Source organism: Vigna radiata, chromosome 5, assembly GCF_000741045.1.
Source record: "Vigna radiata var. radiata cultivar VC1973A chromosome 5, Vradiata_ver6, whole genome shotgun sequence".
In the NCBI taxonomy this organism is placed as follows: domain Eukaryota; kingdom Viridiplantae; phylum Streptophyta; class Magnoliopsida; order Fabales; family Fabaceae; genus Vigna; species Vigna radiata.
Genome location: NC_028355.1, coordinates 2,828,916 through 2,852,379, shown reverse-complemented (window position 1 = coordinate 2,852,379; position 23,464 = coordinate 2,828,916). Strand labels below are relative to the sequence as shown.

Genomic DNA, 23,464 nt, shown 5'->3' with positions numbered 1-23,464 from the left:
AATTAGTTTTGTCAACATTTTGATATATTTAAATTACTTGAAATTATATTGGATTAAAACAAAATTGCCAATATTATATTTAAAAAAAAAGGAAATATCATTTTTAATGATAGTTGGGAACATGACCATCATTATCTTGCAATTTTTTTTCCGATATTTTATTTGACTACAGTTATTACAATAATAATCGTTGTTTGACAATACTATTTATTTGTTTTCAATTGTTTTTTTATTTTTTGATGACAGACTTTTTTATCGTCATTGTTTTCTAAAAACTTTTAGGGTGTTCTTTTGGATGAATTTGTGGGAAATGATTTGGAGGAGATGATTTAAATGGATTTGAATGGATTTGAGAGTAATTTTTTGTTGTTTTTTTGAATAGATTTGTGGGTAATTGAGAGTGGATTTGAGGGTAAAGTTTGTGAGAATTAGTGTAGGATTTGATTGATGTGACAAATTTTTAAAATTAGTTTAATTGGTAGAAATTGAAGATTACCAAAATGNCNCTAATTATTAAAGTAATATAAAATGTTATTTTTGAATGTTATATTTAAATTTATAAATGTTATTAAAGAGAGAAAATTAATTAATAATAATTAAGAGTAAACTNCCATCGAAAGAAAGAAGTCCANCGGAAAACAAAATGGTGGAACCGGATAAGCCAAAATNTATCCGNATACACTTCCTAAGCAAAACGAAAGACAACATGGATCCGGATAAGGAAGAGTGTATCCGGATACCCTTCCGAAGGAAAACGCTGAAGAAACTGGATCAGGATACAAGAAGGGTGTATCCGAATACGTTCCTACGCCAGCTTACGTGCATGTGTTTTTTATTTCATGATTTCATATTTCCTCTTAATGAATTATGAGTTCTTTATATTAAAGTTTATGATTTTTTAATATTATAAACGGTTGTAAGACTTGGAGTTTTGAAAAATAGTAGAGGGTATATGAGTCTTTTACGTATAAATCAGTGCAAATCTTTTCAAAATGACGAGATCGCTTGAACAGTGCAATCCATGGTAAATGATTGTAAATCATCGCTTTTCCTTCCTCTTAAATGAGCGCATGAGAACACAATTTTAAAATCATTCATTGCTCGCAAATTCGTTTGAACAGATGTTCAAGCGAACACAGCGTTAATGACGGCGATATCAACTACCACGATCATAATTTTAATCGTAGTAAAAAGATTTTTCAATTTCAAATCATACTCTTACTAACAAATAAAACTATAATATTTAATTAATTACATGTCATTTTTTTCAATAATATACTGTAGGTGACGTGTCTAATTACATGATTACTCCAACCATTTACCTCGCCCCCGATGGGGCCAGCCAAGGGTGCTTCTTATTGATATTTTGTTGTTCTTATTCTTAGGATTCCAACCTTAATCAATCAAAATTCTCTTGGAAAATGTGTTGTGCCCTTTAGAGACGGCGGTTTTGACTGTCCACCTCATCCCAATTTCTTCAAACCATTCAATATTTTTTAAGACAACATAGTTTTTGGTTTCTCTCTTTTCTTCAATAAGATCTATTCCGAATCTGCATAAAAGGTTAGCATCGTTGATTGCGCAGTCACTTATAGTTTTCAAAGTAAAACTAATGATGTTTATGTTGACAAATTCATTTTTATGCCAAATTATTAAATGTCACCATAAAAGTGTAAGAAATAAATGCTACATTTTCAATAATAAAAAAACATTTTTAAACCATTACTCATAATTAAGAAAAACAGAGATTACATCATACTTGCTTATAATGTTTAGAAACACTGTCGGAGTCTAAACTTATTGATGAAAAACCAACAAAATAAAATCAAATTATAGTATACTAACAGAGACAGCTCACCTTTTAAGCTAATTTTACAGAATTAAATCAAACTTAAATCTCACTAAACTCATCAAAATTCCACTCATTATTTGATAACATTTATCAGAGTTGAATTGCTATATAATCAATAGTGTTGAGATCAACATGTATACATAGAAAATCAGAAGTGGCTAGTATAAGCTTCTGAATCATTTTGTCATTTGAAGTTAACTGTAGATCAAATGACTCGCATCCAAACACAGAAGAAGTCTAACATATGCTAAGCTAAAACATTATCTGCAAGACATTCATCTAATAGTATTGATTCGTGCAAAATTCTTACAAGGAATACATATACACACAGAATCATATAATGACTGAAGTATTGATGAGCCTAGAGGGCCCTTGATCCCTCATCAGTCACAAAACTTAGATGCACACAACAGGACTCATGGCTCGCATAAAATGACCAAAAATTTCAATTTACAAAGGCAATGTGCCTTGACCTAACGAGGAGGAAAACTTGTTCCAAACTAGGAACCATGTGGCATCCTTTTCACCTTGTTAGAACCACCTTCATCTGTGACAGCCCTGTGAGCAGAGTTTTCTTTTTGAAGCAGGGAAACTGCAGTACCCTATATTTTAAGGTTATTAGCAAATTTATGCTTCTGCAACAGCAGCAGCATCAGAAGCAGTTTCATCAGTAGAATCAAGGGATACCATTTCTTCCATAACGTCTTCGATCATCACCTGCTCCTCCGGGTCAACTTCCGGGGCCGTATTAAGAATCTTCTCCCTGAGCTTTGTTGCTAATTCTTGTACACTGTCGCTGTCCACCAGAAACCTCTTTAGAGCATCCTTGCCATGGAAATTCTGGCCATTGTATTCATAAAAGGAACCACTCTTCCTTATGAGTTTGTATTTTATGCTCAACTCTATAACCTCTGCTTCTCTACTTATACCCTTGCCAAACTCAAGCTCAAACTGTGCAGTTTTAAATGGAGGGGCATGCTTGTTCTTCACAACCTTGACAAGAACCTGACTTCCCAGAGTCTGCATAAGAAATGCCATTAAGAATAAGTGTTCACTTTATATCATAAAAATTAGACCCTAATGTATTGTCCAAATCAATATTAAGACCTGCCGCTATGAACAAACAGAGACCACATACAGAAGATTAAGTGTGAGAAAACAAGAGTCAGCCGTAGATAGCTAGTGAAAAGCACTGGTTTAAGGGTCAACATCAGAACAATCTTGCATTGCATCCAACAAAATATTATGTACACAATTTTGCTAGGTTTCTTACAAAGAACCGTATATCTAATTGTTATTTAGAGTACTTGTATAAAGGTACAAATTACAATGCATTGGAAAGAGAAGTGAAAATTTCACATATTTATTCATGCTTATTTGAAACCATGCTAGTTGAGAAGGCATGGGAGCAGTAATGCAGTGTGCATGGAAGAGAAGAATTTGAAGATGATTTTTACCTCTTCACCCTTCTTGACAAACCCAATTCTTTTGATATTTAGCCGCACAGAAGCATAGAACTTCAGTGCATTACCACCACATGTAACTTCAGTGGGACCACCAAATCCTCCAAAAGTAGAAATCTTTGACCTCACCTGAAGAAGCATACACAAGAATTCCCATAACTAAAAGGTAACCCTTTCTCTCAAGTAATTTCAACAGAATTACTTATATTTAAAAGAATAGACACACATTTTTATACAATATATGTATATGTGTGTGTGTGTCTGTGTGTATAAACAGTAACATGCAAGTCAAGAACATTCCCTAGGATCAAACAACAACCTCAATCCAGCACAATCAATATCACAAATTCACAAAATTGGTTAAATAGAAAATAGAAACTGGCACACCAATACTTCAGCCCAAATAAATCAATATCATATTCAATTAATTTATATAATCAAGAAAACGAAAGTCCACTAACACATTTCTTCTTACTTTAGAGTTTACTGGGCCTAATATATACACCAGGAAAAAGCCAATACCATAACATCCATAACATATTCGAAAAAGATATAATCAGTTGAATTTGAATAGGTGGATATTCCAGGACATCATATGCATGCTGTACATTTTTTACCAAAGCTTGTGTCGATTATATTATAGCTTACGTTTTTTATCTCTAAACTCTACAAATAAAACCAGGCACTAAATCTTGTACTCACGCAGCTTTAACTGGGTAAAAAAGAACGAGGAAGAAAATGTAGCTAGGCAAAAACAGTAAATATGAAAGAACAAAGATTGATAGGGAACAAACGTTAATTTCAATAAAACATAACAATCATGTAAAGGTTATAAATCATGATAATTACAACAGCAAACTCGTAGTAATGACCTAAAAGCACATTGACTGTAAGACTAACCAATCCCAACCTCAACCACAATTTAGAAAGCAAAGCCCTTTGGCTCAGAAGGTTCACAAAACATAGTCAAAGACAAAGATGGAATGTGTACACATCAGACTATCCCGACTAATACTCTATATCAATAAAGATACATAATCTAACCATAGGAAATTTGATACCGATGTAATGCGACTGTAGCTGATACCTGGTTTATAAAAATCAATATACACTGGGAAAGAGACAAAGAGTGGCACAATTTCCGAAGAGCCTGACTCATCAACCTAGCCTGCATTGCCATGTGAGCATCACCCATCTCACCATCAAGTTCACCTTTAGGCACAAGAGCAGCCACCTTTAAATGGAAACATGGCAAAATGTTGTAGACATTAACTCAACTTATAAGAACATCAACCCAGTGTAACAAGATATTGAGTTAAAAAGAAAAACAAAAAACTTAAATATGTTTTTAGTTCCTTTAAAATTAACATTTTTTATTTTGCACCCTATAATTTTTTGTTTATTCTCATCCCTTTGAAATCACTCGTTTTAGTCCTTATAAAATGTGTCGATTTTAGTTTTAATCCTTGTAAAATATTTTTATTTGATTTTCATCCCTCCAAAACTTTAAATCACTGTTTTTAGTCCCTAATGCTCCTTTTTATGATAGATGAATAATATTTATTTTAAGGATCTTAAATGTTTTTCTTAGAGCTAACGCAAGATATTACAAGTTACAACCCTGGCATGTGTCACTTGGAATAATCATTTAACCTGTTGTTCAACACATAAGTAATTAATATCATATAATATTAGGAATCAAAAGTGATCATTTCAATTTTGGAAGGACACAGAAAAAATTCCACAGGGACCAAACTCGTTCGTCCTCCAGGGACTAAAAACAAAGTTAAGCCCAATAAACATGGCAAAAAAATTTAACATCAAAGTCAGACCAAGTCTATATTAGAAAATATGTCAATTTCAGAACAGTATCCACATTACATATTTCAGGCTCACAACTTGCAATCAACACATTATTTTCATTATTTTCTGCACAGTATAGGCAGAAATAACGATCTCCAAGTGCAAAACTAACTAAAGTTATTTCATAATACATACATATGAAAACAGTGTGTAGGAAGCAATGCAGATGGAAATGAGAAGAATTAAGGAAAATAATCCCAATAACTTCTGCCCTCGCTCACATACATTTTGTGTATCCAGGAGTAAGCATTTAATAGGGTACACTAATGCTTTCACATTTCACACCCCGTGGATATGTACACAATCAATAATCACACTTACAGAGTAAGTACTAATAAAACCAAAACATGAAGGGGTGCAATACTTACACTGTCAACAACAATTACATCAACCGAACCACTCCGTATTAAGGTATCCACAAGGCCAAGTGCTTGTTCACCACAATCAGGTTGTGAAAGAAGCAAGTTCTTAGTATTTACACCGATTGAATCTGCAAGTGTCTTATCAAGTGCATGCTCAGCATCAACAAATGCACAGTATCCTGCATGATAATAACAAATTAATTAAAGAGATAATATCAAAAAGTAAACAATACCAAAAAATATAGAATTTTCTGGTTATCATTAAACTTATGGGAACATAAGTCCAGATTCAACATAGTTTCCCCCAAACAAAAGATAACTTCTCTGCTCAATTTAAGTTACACAAAAAAACTCTTCTTTCAATACACCCGTTTATTCAACTGAATCTGGAAGCACATGCAAATTGTTGGTATAACCTCAATTTGGACTAGTTTCTAATTACGCCAGATTTTCAATAGTTAAACTTTATTGTTAAGACTCCCTTAAGTTTATAGATGTTTAGAAAGAAGTTCAAGATGAAACTTCTAAAGTGAGCTACATAAGTTGATACTTGCGCAAAAAGTTAGGTTCATTTTAGCTCCATCATTCACGTTAGCCTTTTCTCCGGCAAGTGCTTGTTTAAAAGTTCATCAAAAACTGGCTTATAGTATACAAGCATGGATTGATAAAATAAGAACCCTATCATGGATCAAAACACAATTTTCAGTTTCAAACAATATCAGTTAGAAGACTACATTAGAACATGATTTAGACAATCATTAAAAAATCATAACAATAAAAACAAAATCATTAAAAATCATAACAATAAAAACAAAAGGCAGCCACCAAAAAGACAAAATGATCACTACACAACTGTCATGGTCATATAAGACAAGTTAGATTGTAATTGTATATTTAAAACAGCCAAAAGCAATTGACATTTTAACTGTCACTTTGAAAATAGCATATAAAGATAACCTCCTAGCTTTTGTGCTTCTGCAATCACATGCAAAGCAAGAGTTGTTTTCCCAGAAGCCTCTGGACCAAATATTTCCACAACACGCCCCTACACACATTAGTTACATAAAATTATCATAAAGTAGCAGTTGCATAATGAAGCATAGAATTGTTTCACTCCTTAATGCTCTTCTAGATATATATATCCCAAATAACTAGTTAACATATCGGAACTAAAACCCTAGCAACATCTCAACCAAAAATATATTTTGCAGTTGTAGAGTCACTAACAAAATTAACAAGATATAATAGCCATATAAATTGATATTTTCAAAGACCAGATAAAGATGTATAACTATAATTGGCAAACAAGCAAAGAATTGTGGAGAGAAATCTAACAAATTGAACCCACGCCGCCGCACCAAAAAAAGTTAAAAGGCTTTTTGTCATCAACAAAAGAACTCATTGAATGTATAAAAAGAGTTCAACATTAGTTCCAGTACAAAAGAAAAATCAAACAAAAAGATACCTTTGGAAGACCTCCAACCCCAAGTGCTATATCAAGAGCAAATGAACCAGTAGACACCACAGGAATATTTTTAGGTGCCACAGAACGACCAAGCCACATGATAGATCCCTTTCCATATGCGGAAGTGATCTGATCAATAGCTTGCTGTAAGGCCACGTCTTTCTTAGACATGCTCTCTTCACCTGAGTCACTTCCATCCGACTTAGACCGCCTTTTACCTTCAAGTGCATAAAAAATTAAACACGCAATCAACTTCTAATCAGCATCGAACTCAAAGAAGAACCCAAAAAATCGAAAAAAGAAAAAAAAAAATCATGCAAAATTTTACAAGAAGAAAAAGCAGCAACCCCTAAGCCATCATCTGAACTAACTATGACTAAAAGGCACAAAAACCATGTAATAAAAACAAGTGAAATGGACCTCTATATTTGCTTCTGCTTGGTCCAGAGCAACAAATATCTAACTAAGTACGAGAGTCAACACAACAAAAATGAACAGACATTGGTGACTCCAACAAAGAGATTCCTTATGCCACAACGTTATATTAGACAATAAAACCAAATTAATACTTTGGAACTTACGAGTTGAAAAGCTCAAAACTTGAGAGGTGCCCAATAGTCCTGGTTTGAAGCAAAAGCGCTGCAAGCAAAAGGGTTCATTCATGCACCAAATAACTTTTTTAAAACATATATTCTTTAAAAAAAAAAAAAAAGTACAATGCATCACCGTCAGAAGGTCGGAATGGAAGAAAGAACGTTTAAGGAGGGAAGAATTAGCGGTACGAAGCAGCCACGCCATGGAACAGAGGCCCTAAAAAGGAATAATGATTTGTTTTTCTTCACAAATGAAGTGTACAGTGTCAGTGCCCGAAGTAAAATAGACTGTCTTCTTTCTCTTATTTTTCTCTTAATTTTATATTGGTGCAATGAATTTAGGGTTTACTTTCCCTCCATTTTCAATTTCCATTGCCATTGCCACTGCCAATTTCCTAGGGAACAATATTTTTTGTTTTGTGTAAGGAAAGGTTCTTGTGTGACATCATTGTTGGGCCTGGCCCATGAAGTTTCACTGATTTAGATCTTTTATCGAGTTCACATAAAAAAAAAAAGGTATACGTTTTGTTGTGTCTATCATTCTGTTACTAAATTTTATGCGAAAAATAAGCTAAGGAGTAAAATTATGTTCCTTCATTTGCCTGCACGACTTTTAAATATTTAATAATTTATAATTGTTTTCAAAATTATATCTCGAGCTCTACTTTACTTCTCAATCTTGTTCGATCTTAAATTTCTAATTATACTTTCGTGTATGGAGTTCAATATCAGTGTTTTCCCTTTTCTAAGCAGGGATTATACATCCAGATTCAAATGCTAGCCGATAACAACTGCATCATATCCAAATATTAAAAATGAATTAGAGCTAGGAAAGATACAACAATGAGTTTATCAAGATCTTTTATTTAACTCACTTTTTTTACCTATATGAATTTCAACAATCCTCTGGTATTTTACAACTCTAAATAGACCTCTATCTCATGCAAAAACAAATTGTTGCCAGTTTTACCAAGTTTTCATCAAGTATCATCCTCTGCTGCAGGCCATTTAAATCATTCTTTAACTGTTCGCCCATTCAAATATAATTAAGCAAATTTGCTTTTTAAGTTCTGATAACACTTCGTCCGACTATTGTTCATTTCCTTCGTAAACCCAAATAACTTTTATTTCCATAAATTTTAGAGAAAAAGTTATATTTCACGATTATGCACATTGCAACTGTAGTTTTTATGCATTATTGATGGAGGGGATGCGAATGAAATTGGGTCTACGCTATAGCTTGCTATCAAGGGTATCAGTATTACTGCAGTGTACACTTCAGTTAAATGTTGCAACTATGCCAATTTATTGGGGACGGTTTATCTTGTATCTTCACTTCAGTTTCATACATGTCAAGTACACTTTTTTGGTGACACAATTGCAACCACTCTTACACCATAGTAATACCATAGCTACATTTAATGCTTTGAGGTTTCTACTACTTCAAGCATATTAAATATCTATCTATCAGGACTAGATGCCAAATATATTAATATAGTCTGTTCATTATGTAATAAACGGAGCAACGTTGCTACGGTACAAGTGGCATCACGTCACTACTATTTTTTGTAGATCCATTTTCTTGAGGATGAAAGATCTCTAAAAGAGTGCACAACTTCATCTTCTTAAATACCGAAGTAAATATTGGCCCATTTAAGTCTAAAACATTTAATATGAGGGCTGCGATTTTATTTTTTTGGAGAAATAGACATACATGAGTAAAAGAAATGTACTTTCAACGTCACACCAATTCATATTAAAAACAAAATTGTGTATAAAAAATTAACAAGATAAATAATAACCAAAGCACACAACCTATAAAATAATTCAGTATCTGAAATGACATACAAATTCCAACATAACAAATCACAGTATCCCTGACTGACTATATATAATAACCACATTCTCTCCGAATGAATGGAAAAAAAAGAAGGGACTAAAATAAATTCAGACTATAGGATCTAGGGAGGAAAATGAATCAAGGACCACCCAAAACTGCACGAAACTGAAACCCATCAAGCACCATAGGACCTCAAAAATACCCATCAGCTGCATAACAAACATCAAAGAACTAAATTACTGCTGCTTGCACTCTGGAGGTCGCTCACCCTGCTGACCATCACCAATCTGTGCCCTTCCGCTCTTCTGAAAATCAGGAATACAAATACAATGAATGACCAGAGTAATGGAAAATAAAGAGAATGTTAGCTACACAAAACCAAACAAACTTAAAAACAGAAAACATTATGTGTCCATGAATAATTTCATTCAGACCACAATAAAAATATCTCACGTTAGTGGCAGATGACTGCAACATCCCAAAGGAAATTGATAACAATATGTAGGTGAAAAAAATGCATTAATTCAGTTTCAAACCTATCAAATAACAAACAAACCAAGGTTTCAATACTCCAAATAAATTAAATTATACCTTCTTTTTAGTCTTACTGTCTTCCTCCTCTTCTTCATCGTCATCATCATCTTCATCATCATCCTCCTCATCATCTTCCTCATCATCATCTTCGTCCTCATCATCCTCGAGGTCTTCAAACTCATCTCCCTGAACAGCCTCCCCAGTAAACCAAGATACAGCATGAGGGATAATTTTGTCCCTTATAGTTGACCTAAACAGGAATCAAGATTAACTTAGATTCAAGAATACAGATACAAGGAGCACCACGTTATGCTTAGACAGCATAAGATAACCATGCAACTTGTTGGACAACAGAAAATATAAGGCTCGTACTAATGAAAAACATCAATCAAGCTTACCCAATGTCATAATCTTGTTCCATTTGATTCTGAAGTTCCTCGGCCTGCAGAAAAAATAAAACTATTATAAAAATACACAAATTTCGTATCTAGTTCTACCCTTGAGTTTATTGTGACAAAATGTCATACCAAATCTTCATCAATGTCATCATCATCTTCAGGAACTTCTGGTGGTTTGAAAAAATTGAAGAAGCTTTCACAATTTTCAGTTTTGGTAATTGGCTTAGCATTCTTTGAACCTTTCTTGGGCTTTTTCTTCAACACCTTCTGAGTCAAGCATTTTCCCGGGTACCATTCAATTTCCGTCCTATTAAAAAGGGTAGCAACCAAAACTTAATCTACATCAAGCCTAACCCTTTGAACAATATTGTAAACAGTGTAAACACATTACATAACACCACCATACAAAATGATCACCGTACCCAATTGCTTTCTCCAATATAGGTTCATCCTCATCAATCATATGATATGTTTTAGTCAAGACAGAGTTTGAAAAGTACGGATTGGTATCAAAAAAGAACTCAAGCTTGAATCCTTTAGGGCTATCTATCCGGATCCACTTAATGTCTTTTAGAAACTTGAGAGCAGCTTCATCACGCTCTGAAATCTAGTTCACAAAAAAGCAGTAAAAGGATCACTTAAAAACATTTTTTGAGTCCAACTAAAGATGTAACTTCGATGCAAAACTAGGAAGATTCTGCGAGTAAGAAATTGACTAACCTCTTCAGCCAACACATCATTATTTTTCATTGCATTGAGCCAAAAAGAAGGTACTCCTTTCTCTACAAATCACAAGCAATTTGCTACCTCAGAATTGAAACAACAGAATAAGGAGACATTTTATAATCTCTACTCACCATTATCCTCTTCTGATCCATCAGTTGTTTCAACTGCTGCTCCTTCAACTTCAGTAACACCATTTACTATTTCATAGCGCTGCATCCATTTATTAATAAGTTCATTGACAAGAATATTACATCAAATCAAATTATCCAATACAAATCAGAATCAAGAATTTCAAAATAGATTAAAAGATCATTAATAGAAACAAAAAATGTCTGCCTCAAATAGCATCAAGTCTGGCATCTACAGGAAGCATGTTATGGAACACAGAAAGATAACTTAAACATCACATGCATGTCTCTACGTTACAGAATACTCAGGATACCTTTGTGTATAACGGCTGATACAACTTTTGGTACTTAGCTTCAAGAGCTTCTCTCTCCTTGAAGAATTCTGCCTCTAGTTCATCATGTTTACCCTGCATAATCAATAAACATATTCAGAAGCTGGCATTATGCAACAACACATTCGCGATAGCTAGTTTAAAATGAACAGATTAATAATGGAGAAGCTCGTGTCAAAAACAATCAGTGAAAAGGGTCTAACCATAGAGATAAAAACACCAATTCAAAATATGAATAAAAAAACAACAATTATTTTACCCCCATCACATAACATAACATAATAAATACAGATAGATAGGCTAAGTTATAAAATATCGAAAAATAGAAGTTTACATCATTGCAAAAAAGTTTTGCCCCAGTCAAAGCTAATTTCTGATTATGCAAAAGTTCAACAAAAATCAGAAACTCAGCAAATCAATCCTCCCAATTAAAATTCGAACTTAAAAAATATAAGCTATCCACAAAAAGCAGCATCGATACTGAAGAATCAATAAGAGGATATACCTGAATCTCTCTAAGAGATTCAACACGCTTCCTGACGTTAGGCGATAAAGTCTCGAGAACATCCGAATGCTGTCCAGCCAGACTCTGTATCTTACTCTGCACACAAGTTAAGTCCCGCAAAAATCATATACCAATAGATTAATCCAAAACTTTAGCAAACAACATCAAAAAATGTGTATCTGGCTAGACAAGCAGAAGAATCGTTATCCATAAAACTTTAGAGAGAGCAAACAAATTCGATTTCAGGAACTGCAAAACAGTAAAGCATACCTTGAGAGCACTGACTAGATCGGCGCGATTGTCTTCGTTGAGGGCTGCAAAGGAAAAGCAATCGAAGTCAGGAAATTTGAAGTCAAAAAGAAGATTGAGAAAGGAAAAGAAAGAGAGAGAGAGGAAATTGAGAGAAGAATGAGAAAGAACCAGAAGTGAGATCGGTCATGGTGATGTTTTCGTTGTTGTTGGACATTGAGAAGAAGGTTGAAGAGGAAGAAAACTAAAACCCTAGAAAGAGGAGAATGAAGCAGGGTTTGACGATGCCGTCGAGTCTTCTTCTCCCACTCTTTTTAAACACAACACTCCTTACCCTCACACTGTTATTATTTACTTCTATTATTTTATTTTCATAATTAAATAATTTAACTAAAAAATAAAATATGCCGTTTAAAAAATAAAATAAATAAATATTCAACTACATTATTTGAAAAAATTTTACCGAACTACACCTAACTTTGTAGGTTCGAATTTGGATTCTGAGATCGAATTTTGAATCTCAAATTTGGTACTCTTTTACTAGAAAGTTATCATAATTTCGCATTATCTATAGGGCTCCAATTTCTATATAAATTGAAAATATATATATATATATATATATATATATATATAATGATAAATATGAAAATTTTATTATGAAATGGAAAATGTAAATTATTGATAAAAATTAAAAAAAAATTGAAAATACTAAAAATTCATTGTTACTATTAATTAAAATTTATTAGTAAATGTGTGATTTATTATTAAAAACAAATGTAACACATTAAGTTAGATGATAGATTATTACTTTTGAGAAATCGCAAAGTTTAAATATGATGTTTATATAATATTATGTAAAATATAAGATGTTACTTTTGATAGAATATTATGTAAAATATAATTATTCGTTAACCTAAATATATAATGGTTAGAACAGATATTATTTAAGAATAATTATTTGCTGTAAAAAATTTAATCTGTTTATTTAGGCTAATATTATAAGCGTTAGTTTAATTTTAAAATTAATAATGTAGTAAATTCTTTGTTAAAAATTTAAAATAAACTATAATTATAAAATTATTTTGCTAAAATATATGCATATTTGGTATCAAATTTATTAATAGTAAAAAACTTATTATTATATTAGATTTATTGATTATTAGAACGATAATTAATTATTAAACAATAATTAAAAGTATTTTTATGTTTTAAAAATAATGTTTTGTCAAGTTAATTGTGGTAAACTATTAAATTTAAACATAAAATTAAGAATTTATACTAAAAATACAAAAACATAAATATCATTAATACACATGTGAATAATAAAAGAAAATAACATTAAAAAATACAAATAATATTGACGAACTCAAATGATAATTAAGTTTTAAATAAATCAAATAAAAAATATATATTTTTTATTTGTATATATAGTTATCTTTTGCTTTCTTCATCATAGTGGATGAAGTTGTTTAAGTCACAAAGGATGTTTTTTTACGTAGTTATGATTCTTTATAATGGATAACTAATTCAATATTATATTGTTATTTTTTAGAAATCATTAAAGGTGATAAATCTTTTGCATTAGATTATGTTGAAAAAAAAAAAACATAAAACTTTATTTGAGAAAAATCGAACTTGAATTCAACATCTTCAAAAGAAAAGAAATGAAAGATGATATTTTAAATTCGTGTTTTTTTCTTGTGTTTGTAATTCATCGTTAACAAGAGTGAATTTTAGTGTTTGTTAAGTGATATTTTTTTTAGTAAAAAAACATAAAAAGTATTATGAAAGTCATTTAAACTATTCAAGATTGATGTTATTTGTTTTGTGATTATCGAAGTAAAGTATATTATGTGATTATCCAGTTACATTTTGGATGATTGACTATAATTTAGATGTCAATTCATAGTTTGATAAACAAATCAGTAAATCCGATTAGTCATAATTTATTTTAATATATCATTTTGATAAGTTTTACACCTCTTTTTTTTTTTGTGACATCAATCCTAACCTCTACAATTTTTTATCTCACTTTAGAATCATCTACTCTTTGAATCCCTCTTTTCTCACTCCATCAGATGAATTTCCTAATTCATGTGCGCTCTAAAACTTTCTGTTTACTTTCTTCATTTTTTTACCCACTCAAATCCACTTCCTAATCCAAAGATATCCTAAAACTTTCTATTTATTTCTTACTTATTTTCACGTCTTTCATTAAATTCACACAATACTATATTTCTTTTCCTTTCCTTACTTTTTGGTTTTCTCCATGTCAATCCACTCATCCAAACAAATATTAAATTTAACAAAAAATCGATATTAAGATGGAAGAAAACAAAAATAGCAGACTCTGAATAGAGACTGAGAACAACACCTTTTTCAGATCGAAAAAGTTACTTAAAAATAACCAATAGAGACCACGAATTCATATTCGCAAAAGGCTAATCAAGTTTAAAACTTGACATAAAAAAGTTAAAATAAATTTAAATATTTAGACAGACTTACTTAAGCCACAAAAACTAACTTTGAAACCCAACCCACTGAACTCAAAACAATTTTAATTGAATTGAATAATAAATTTTAGCAAATTCCATCTAAACTGATATGTGATTGTTCCCAATAAGAAGATTGTCGGAAATTACTTTTGGATTTGTGAAGTGGTGCCACTTACAACCTTATGAAGATTGTAATCCATATGAAGGTTTCTTTTTAAAGATTGGTTTCAAAGTTTTGGTGTGTTTTATCTGATCGGCAGTAGAATCATCATTCCAACTACAACATCAATCTGGATTTTCTTTGAGCCTAAATGGAGAATAGAACATCCTAAAGTACATTTCATTTTGCCTCATCACATACACCTCCGTTATCATCCCTATTTAGAGACGAAATTCCTTACTCAGGCAAACCCAATCATAGGTAAACCATTCATGTTTCATAGGGATGTACATTATACTCCTGCTAGTTCTTAAATCAAAACAATCTCTATACAACAGTAATTTACTATGTAATTTATTAACATTTCAAAAATGCACGCACTGAAACAAAGAAATCAACTGGAGAGTACAAAATTCCACAAATCCATTTACAGGGCAAAGAAGGAATAAGCCCAAAATGAAATGAACTACCTTTGCTATCGCCCTAGCAGCTTTAAAAAGTTCCACAAAAACAAAAGTAGCAGACAGATCAGAGCAGGATAGCCTATCAATTCACTTTCATTGACGCAATTACACATAACAGTTATCGGCCTACAAATTTGATCAGTGTCTTACCCCAGTAAAGAACCCAACTTCTCCAAGCAAACAGCAGTTATTCTATTCAGTTCTCCTGTAATAACCCTAAAAAGGGTTTTCAGCAGCTTCATGTTCATGGTCATTGTTCTTCTCATTAGCAAGCTTCTCTTGATTCAGCACACGCCCAGTCAGAGCATCGACAGGGCGAGTATCACGCAGTCCACCTTTACGTCCCATTGCCACCATAGGTGGTGGGGGCAGTACCCCAGCTCTGAATAGAAGCCGTTCCACAGGCTCTGAAGGCTGAGCTCCAACAGAAAGCCAATACCTAAAGAAGAACAATAAAAAAACAACAGTATCAGGAAAAAAAAAATGACAAGAGCTTCCTCATTTCTGTCTACGAGAAAAGTCCCTGGTGAATAATTTCTAACAGGAACATACACAGGATATTCACACAACCAGAAAAATTTCTATTTCTTTCTCAGAAACAACTAAATCAATTCTAATTAGGGCATGATGAGGTACAATTTCTTATAAACGGTTCTAGAAGATGAAAAAAAAAATCTTCATAGACTAAATCAAGCTTATACATAAGTTAAAAATATAATTTACAGAGGAATTTTAACAATTTCGCTTATATTTCATTAAAATTATAATTATTGAATATGAATGACCTTCCTCAAACTGGCATAGGAAGAAAGAATCACTTACTTCACCCTTTCGAAGTTGAGACCCATTCTCTTGCCACCATCTTGACCTGAGAGGAAACAACAAAATGATAGCATCGATAAGAGGCACGAATCTAACTAATCACCTTTGGACATTCGAAAAAACGTCATCTTTGGGAATGAATCAGAAAAAGAAAAAGAAAAGAGAAAAAAAAAGGGAATTGTGAGAACCTGGTAAGGGATTGTAGTAACCGAGAACTTCAATGTGTTTGCCGTCTCTGGGAGATCTGCTATCAGCAGCCATGACCCGATAGAAGGGTTTGTTCTTGCATCCGAACCGCGAGAGCCGAATCCTCACCACCATTTTCAGAGCCAATAGGATTCTGGGTTTAGCGTTCTGCAACTGTGTTTCTTATGCGAACGACGACGCATCGGACTTCTTATGCTCACGTTGGTGGAACTTTTATCAATTTATTTGATAAAATAATATCTTTATTTGAAATTATCTAGTTAATGTAATATTATTTATATTGAAAAGAGATGGAATACTAGTAAAAAAATATGGTTTAGGTTAAATTTGAATAAATAGAATATTATATTAAGTTAAAATTGAAATTTAGTTTTCTTTAATTTTTATTTTTTAACTTTAATTTTGGTCTTTTTGATTTTTTTTTTCATCATTTTAGTCTCTCTATTTTAGACATGCAGTTTCAATCTCATTTTTAATTTGCATACCTTCTACATTTTAATTGTACATTGAATATGCTAAGTTTAATATTTAATAGCACCAAATATATAAAATTAAGTTAGATTAAAAAAAATGATCTTTTAAAATATGAAAGATAAAAAAAACAAAAAAAAAAATAAAGAATCAAAATCACGAACTAAAAATTAGAAAGAGTCGGCTGAACAAATAATTTATTTTATTTTTTAATTGATATAACATATTATTAGTATTTTAAAAGATTTAATTAGTATTTAGGTTCTCATATTAGATTAATTGGTTTAATTTCATCATTTTATTTTATTTTTTTTAGTTTAATTAAGTTCTTTTATTTTTTAGAATGGTTCGATTTAGTCTTTTTATTTTTATGTTTGAGTAAAGATTGTTGTTATAATTTTAAGTTGACATTGTGGAAGTGAAACTTGATAATGGTTTCATTCATCCTCTCTCTTTTTTATTCACTTCTTTCTCATACCTAGACATAAAAGTCACATTAATTCAACCTCTAACATCAATATTGGCAAATACAACCTTGACATTTCTTTTTCAATAACATAGAGATAATTGTATGTAATAAATTATTATATAATAAAAATAAAGTTCATCTCAAAATTACTTTTACTCACAAATATTGAGCCAACAATTCTTACAAACTTAGGTATTAAAGAATTTTTACAAATAAACTTCTCCCTCGTATAATTTGAAGTTAGGTTATAAGTGGACAATCAAATCAATCCATAAAAAAAGACTATTAAACCAAATTCAATAAAAAACAATACGGATATTTGCACTTCTGAAAATATATTTGAAAGAGATTTAATAAATAAATTTGAAAATAAAGTTTGTGTTATTTTTTTTAAAGAATCTAGAGATGAAAATAAGTAGATTTAAAAATAAAATTTATGAAAATTGAAAAGTCATTTGAGTAAAATAATATATTAAAAAGAAGTTTTAATAGATTAAAATATATTATTATTTTACTCTCATAATAAAAATTAATACATTATTATTTATTAATAACGATAATAATTAATAATAAAAATAATTGATATCAATAATGATTATCATTTATTAATTATTATTAATAATATTATTTATTATTAATAATGATTATTATTATTGAATACAGTGTTACCTCAAACAACTACATTCTAGGCCTACCACTGACTCCCAATATTTACTTTCATTACTTCAATTTGCATCACATCATCATTCATCTATGTTTTAGAAAGTCAATGCAACTTTTAATGGGAAGTCATTTAAATTCATAAATATATGGTTATGTAATAAGGGCGTTAGACAATTTAAAAAAAAATATATTTTCATAGATAAAAAAAGAAAAGAAAATATGAAATAAACATCTTTAAAAATTAAAGTTATCAAATGTATATAAATGAACAAGGCCATGCATTATTGAAAATAATTTTGGGAAAAACTTCTGCTTTTGTAGATTCAAATTCATTTGAAATGGTGGACTTAAATGATTTGCTTGCACACTTCAACATTTTAAACTAACTTTATAATTGTCACGCCTTTAATTTAAATGTTTCTACACATTCAGGTTCTCTCACCATAACAATCAAGCATATACCAACCTTTTGTAATTATACTATTATAAAAAAAAAAAAAGTTAAAAAATGGATGACTTATACCAACAACTTTTTGTTATTTATTTATTTATTTATTTATGTTAATTCCCTCTTTGTATTTTTTTAATTAAAGAATAGTTTTTACTTAATTTTTACTTATTTTATTAATTGTTTTTATTTTATTTATTTATTTTTCTCTCAATTTCCTAATATAGACATTTAAGTATATACTGAGCACTTTTTTTAGGTTGAAATCATTTCTCATCTGTACATAAACTATACAATATCAACATTAACTTTGTACGGTTAACTTTGTACCTTAACTTTGTACGTGGATAAGTAATATCTATTTAAAAGATATATGTCCATTTGATAAAAAAATTAAAATATTTTATAATAAAATATGTTATGTGATTACATCTACAAAACATATTAATTCAATCAAATACATTTCTAGAATTATATTCATAAAATAAGTTTGACTTTTTTTTAGATATAGTCCATTACATTAAGTAGATAAAAAATTAAATAATTAAATTATATTGTTAAAAATCTAGTATTAACTAAAAAATAAAATTTATAATATATAAATAAATATAAATCTCACTATATATATTTTAGAATTGAGTGAAATTTAAAATTTATTTTTTATTAAGATATAATATATTATAATGAAATTTATTGTTTATTAAGTTTATTATCTCACCTGCTATGAATTTTAACATTACAATATAATAAATTAATGCAAACTCTATTCTATAAGTCAAATTCATTTCTTATTACCATATATTTTATACAAATTTAATTTCATGTTTCATATAAATAAAGTGATTGAAACAAGTTTTAAATTAAATAAAAAGTTATTAAAATAAATTTTGTAAAGTTGAATTAACATAAAACAAAATATTAAAGTCTATCTAATAAAATTTATTATTTGTTAAATTTATTATTATCACATTCAATATATATTTATTTTAGGTTACAGTATAATAAATGTATATATACACATTTCTTCTTATAAACTAATTTTACAAGTTAAATTTTTAATTTTATAGAAATTCAATTTCATGTTTACGAATGATGATGATGATTGAAACATGAATTAAGTAAAAAGTTTATTTAAAGTGCATTAAACATGATAAAATCGGGGGAAAAAATCATAAAACTTTGAAATAAAGTGAAAAAACAAAATTACTGAAGTGGTTCTTCATAACTAAAAGTTTCTGAATTGTTCATTATTTACAATATTAGATCGGTTCATAACAATAGACACATTAACCTGCTTCTTTCTTCTCAATGAAATCAAGAGCAGTTATATTAATTGTACATAATAATAACACAGACCCTTTTGGCCACTGATTTTCCTTGGCTCAACCTATGAATCTATGATGACAGTTGCAAAGTTATGCAGAGCAGGTGCAAATTAATAATCTGACAGACACTGGTTTCATATCAGACAGAAAGAAGCAGCATGGTCACACTGATAGACATGTGAAGAATTTGATGAACGAGAAGGTACTTGTAATACAAATAGAGATACTTGCACCAGTTTATGTTCAACCACTTTTCACACAAGTTCATAAATTATACTTTAGTATTATCATAACGTACATGTGGAGTCACTCAGAACACACATAAATGTCTTCCTGAAAGAACAAATTACTGGTGTGACATATTCTAGGGAAAACAAAATACTTTATCACTTAGACGGCGTGCTGCAAAGTTGAAAATTTTGAAATTTAAATAGGAAAGTTATTTTACTTTAACTTTCTATGCAGTCAAGCAAAACAAAATACATCGTCATTCACATTTTTTTTTTCTATTTTCTTTCCTTTTAACTAAAGTACATAAAAGAACAAAGATAATGTGTTACTTCTGTTACTTAACAATGGTAAAAAAAAATATACTGAAATCTAGAACATGTAGAAGTAAAAGAACAACCTTATAAATCTAAACATCCACAAGCATGTAATTTGAATCTGGCAAGGAGACTAAAGTACAGTTCACAACATTTTTCTCTCTGTCTCACTTTGTACTAAGTTTCTGTTTCGAATGGCTGCATCGGTAAAGAACAACTTCCTGAACCATGCACTGGCTTCCAATCTCCAACAAGCACTGATCCGCAGGAAGGACAGTGTGCAGGAACAGCACCACAGCAAAGCCAAGGAACCAACCAAAGCTTCTTCAAAGCCTGTGGTACTAGTCACCAATGGTGAAGGCATAGACTCTCCTGGTCTAACATTCCTCGTGGAGGCACTCCTCCGTGATGCTCTTCTTGATGTTCATGTCTGCGCCCCACAATCGTAAGTTTCCTCAAGACATGATTTTTCGTGAGTTTAAGTTGTTCCAATGTGTGGATCATGGCAAAACTTCAACTGGGGTGAGTTGATTTAACCCTTAAGGATCTTTACAATGGGATTTTGGTGATCCAGGGATAGATCTCTGTGTGGTCACTCGGTTACCACTGGGGAGACAATAGCTGTGTGTTCAACACAAGTTGGTGGTGCCAATGCCTTTGAAGTGTCAGGAACCCCAGCAGACTGTGTCTCTTTGGCTTTATCCGGGGCATTGTTTTCTTGTTCAAAACCTGTTTTGGTAGGTTCTGGTGTTGTGCTCAAAATCTATCATCAGCTATCAAATACATATATACAATGTTCACACCACCGTTTTAATTGCATTACTCTGAAACCAGGTAATTAGTGGAGTAAACAAAGGAGCAACCTGTGGTTATGGCACGTAAGTGTGTGATGAGCTCTTCTTTTGGTATCTTACAATTCAATTTGAAAAAGCAATCGACTCGTTTTCAGGGATATACAACTTTATTTTGCTTTTCTAATTCAGCTTTCAAACTTTGGCATTTTAATTTGGTGTTTTTTTACTGATGTAGGTTGTACTCAGGGGCTGTTGCTGGAGCTAGAGAGGCTGTGATTTGTGGTGTGCCTTCTCTCTGTATATCATTGAACTGGTATATGTCATTCATTCTTATTTTTCTATTCTCCTTTTGTCCCTCCTATGATCTTGTGAACTATGCTGTCCAATGTCTTGCAGGGAAAAGAATGTGAGTTGTGAAAATGATTTGAAGGATGCAGTTACTGTATGCTTACCATTAATTCACGCAGCCATACGTGATATTCAGAAAGGGATTTTCCCCAAGAATTGCTTCCTCAATATAGCAATCCCAAGCTGTCCTCTGACAAATAAGGTTTGCTCTTCTGATCATCATATTTTCATATTCTAAAGTTTGCCAAAAATTGGCTGCATAACTGTGTATAATCATAAATTAATCTAAGCAACATCCTTATTGTTTGAAGTAAGCCAAGTTTGGATGAATTTAGCACAAATAATTTTGAGAGGACAAAAAATGGAGGTAGACCATTAAAATTTTCGTCCAAGTTAAAATCAATTCATGTTCTTCAACTTTTAGAGAGGTAAACTGATGTAGATTGTTTTTTAACATAACAGAGACGTTTGATTCATTTGACTAATCTATTTCCTTTTCTGTAAGTGTTTGATGAAAAGTTTATCTAAACTGAATCATATCACATTTAGTTAGACATTGTGTTTTCCAATACATTTTGTGAATAGGGTGTCAAAGTGACAAGGCAAAGTCCAAACAGAGCTTCTTTAAATTGGCAAGCAGTGTCAACAAATAGGAACCCTTCTGCAGGCCATTACATGTCAAACCAGCAAAGTCTTGGAATCATGTTAGCAAAACTAGGACGAGATGCCTCTGCTGCTGTAAGAATATCTCATCTTTCAACAGCTGGTTTTCTTCTTCACAAGGACATTCTTTCATTCTCTCATTTATTTTAATGGAACTTACTTTGTATACAACACTTCAGGCAGCAGCACGCCGGCTAAACTCAAACCGCAAGAACGTGGAGATTGAATCAATTGGTGTTGCTGGGAAATTCAGTTCTCAACAAAGCATAAAGAAATACTTCAGAATGGAGGTACCATTAACATCATTTGCCAAGCAAACAAACATGTTCTCACATGAATCTAGTTTGAATTTGGTACAATGAGGAATGATAAAAGCACTGGTTTGAAAATATGTTCTTTCTTCTTCGTGTTGGTGCTTTTCTTCATTTGCATTCATGGCCTGAATTCTCATTTGCAGTTAACAGAAAAAAGGCAGGAGAATGAAGAGGATGATTTAGACTCTAGAGCACTTGAAGAGGGATTTGTGAGTGATAATTTTGTGTTTTGGATGATGCATTGGTGGGAACTAAGCATTCTTCTACATTATTATATGCTAATTTGTTCCATTTGGAATGACAAACAGGTTACTGTCACCCCTTTGTCTGTATATGAAAATGGTGACATGGAAATTCAATCATCAGTCTCCAGTTGGTTGGCTATTGGAGTCAGTGGAGATGGTGTTAATTGAGCATTTTGCATTGTAATTGTGGCAATTTGAAAGTGAGAGAGTAATGCTTCGCAAGTTTGATATAATAAGAACTTAGAAAGTATCATCTATCATTGGCCAGATTCTGTCGCATTAACTTAATCTATATATTCGTAAGGACAGTGAAGAGATAACAACTTCTGTACAATAAATTGTGTTATTATTTTATTAATATGTATATTTAAAACAGATGTTGTAAAAAAAGTCGTGAAAAAGACTTTTTCCTTATCCTAATCCACAATTGAATTTCTCAATGATCGAAGTTTGACTTTTTTTTTTCAATTTTTTTTTTTTAAAAAGGGGCAAAGACTTTAAAAATAAATAAAAATATTATGTTATAATAGAAAGTATAATTTTAATTTTAGACTTATGAAAAATAAAATTTAGTATTTTCAATAAAATAAATATTATGTTGGGTTATGAAAATAAATGTGATATTAATTTAACAATTTTTTCAATTATCATTGATAATAACTTTTTTGGTGTTGAAAGATATTTGAAAGGAACTTTTGAAGTACTCATATTTTATTTTTAA

General features: G+C 31.1%; 4 protein-coding genes across 4 annotated transcripts; 1 reads left to right on the top strand and 3 right to left on the bottom strand.

Moving 5' to 3' along the window:
• Positions 1-2,117: 2,117 nt before the first annotated feature.
• LOC106760969 (DNA repair protein recA homolog 3, mitochondrial-like) lies at positions 2,118-7,989 on the bottom strand. Its single transcript, XM_014644427.2, has 8 exons — positions 7,732-7,989; positions 7,587-7,644; positions 7,006-7,223; positions 6,498-6,585; positions 5,547-5,719; positions 4,403-4,549; positions 3,310-3,444; positions 2,118-2,872 (listed from the first exon to the last, which is right to left on the bottom strand). The coding sequence occupies exons 1-8, from the start codon at positions 7,801-7,803 to the stop codon at positions 2,480-2,482; spliced, it is 1,284 nt and encodes a 427-aa protein (XP_014499913.1). The 5' UTR covers positions 7,804-7,989; the 3' UTR covers positions 2,118-2,479.
• A 1,339-nt stretch (positions 7,990-9,328) lies between these two features.
• On the bottom strand, positions 9,329-12,642 carry LOC106759634 (nucleosome assembly protein 1;3-like). The gene is made up of 11 exons (XM_014642915.2): positions 12,482-12,642; positions 12,332-12,375; positions 12,062-12,157; positions 11,539-11,631; positions 11,228-11,306; positions 11,091-11,152; positions 10,793-10,977; positions 10,500-10,677; positions 10,371-10,414; positions 10,030-10,222; positions 9,329-9,743 (listed from the first exon to the last, which is right to left on the bottom strand). Exons 1-11 carry the CDS (start codon positions 12,525-12,527, stop codon positions 9,675-9,677), a joined length of 1,089 nt encoding a protein of 362 aa, XP_014498401.1. The 5' UTR covers positions 12,528-12,642; the 3' UTR covers positions 9,329-9,674.
• A 2,653-nt stretch (positions 12,643-15,295) lies between these two features.
• Positions 15,296-16,655, bottom strand: LOC106761216 (30S ribosomal protein S16-2, chloroplastic/mitochondrial). Its single transcript, XM_014644744.2, has 3 exons — positions 16,440-16,655; positions 16,252-16,297; positions 15,296-15,868 (listed from the first exon to the last, which is right to left on the bottom strand). The coding sequence occupies exons 1-3, from the start codon at positions 16,570-16,572 to the stop codon at positions 15,646-15,648; spliced, it is 402 nt and encodes a 133-aa protein (XP_014500230.1). The 5' UTR covers positions 16,573-16,655; the 3' UTR covers positions 15,296-15,645.
• A 3,812-nt stretch (positions 16,656-20,467) lies between these two features.
• Positions 20,468-23,136, top strand: LOC106761357 (5'-nucleotidase SurE). Its single transcript, XM_014644904.2, has 9 exons — positions 20,468-20,824; positions 20,954-21,116; positions 21,214-21,257; positions 21,409-21,486; positions 21,570-21,723; positions 22,107-22,259; positions 22,364-22,474; positions 22,642-22,707; positions 22,807-23,136. The coding sequence occupies exons 1-9, from the start codon at positions 20,574-20,576 to the stop codon at positions 22,909-22,911; spliced, it is 1,125 nt and encodes a 374-aa protein (XP_014500390.1). The 5' UTR covers positions 20,468-20,573; the 3' UTR covers positions 22,912-23,136.
• The last annotated feature ends 328 nt before the right edge of the window (positions 23,137-23,464 follow it).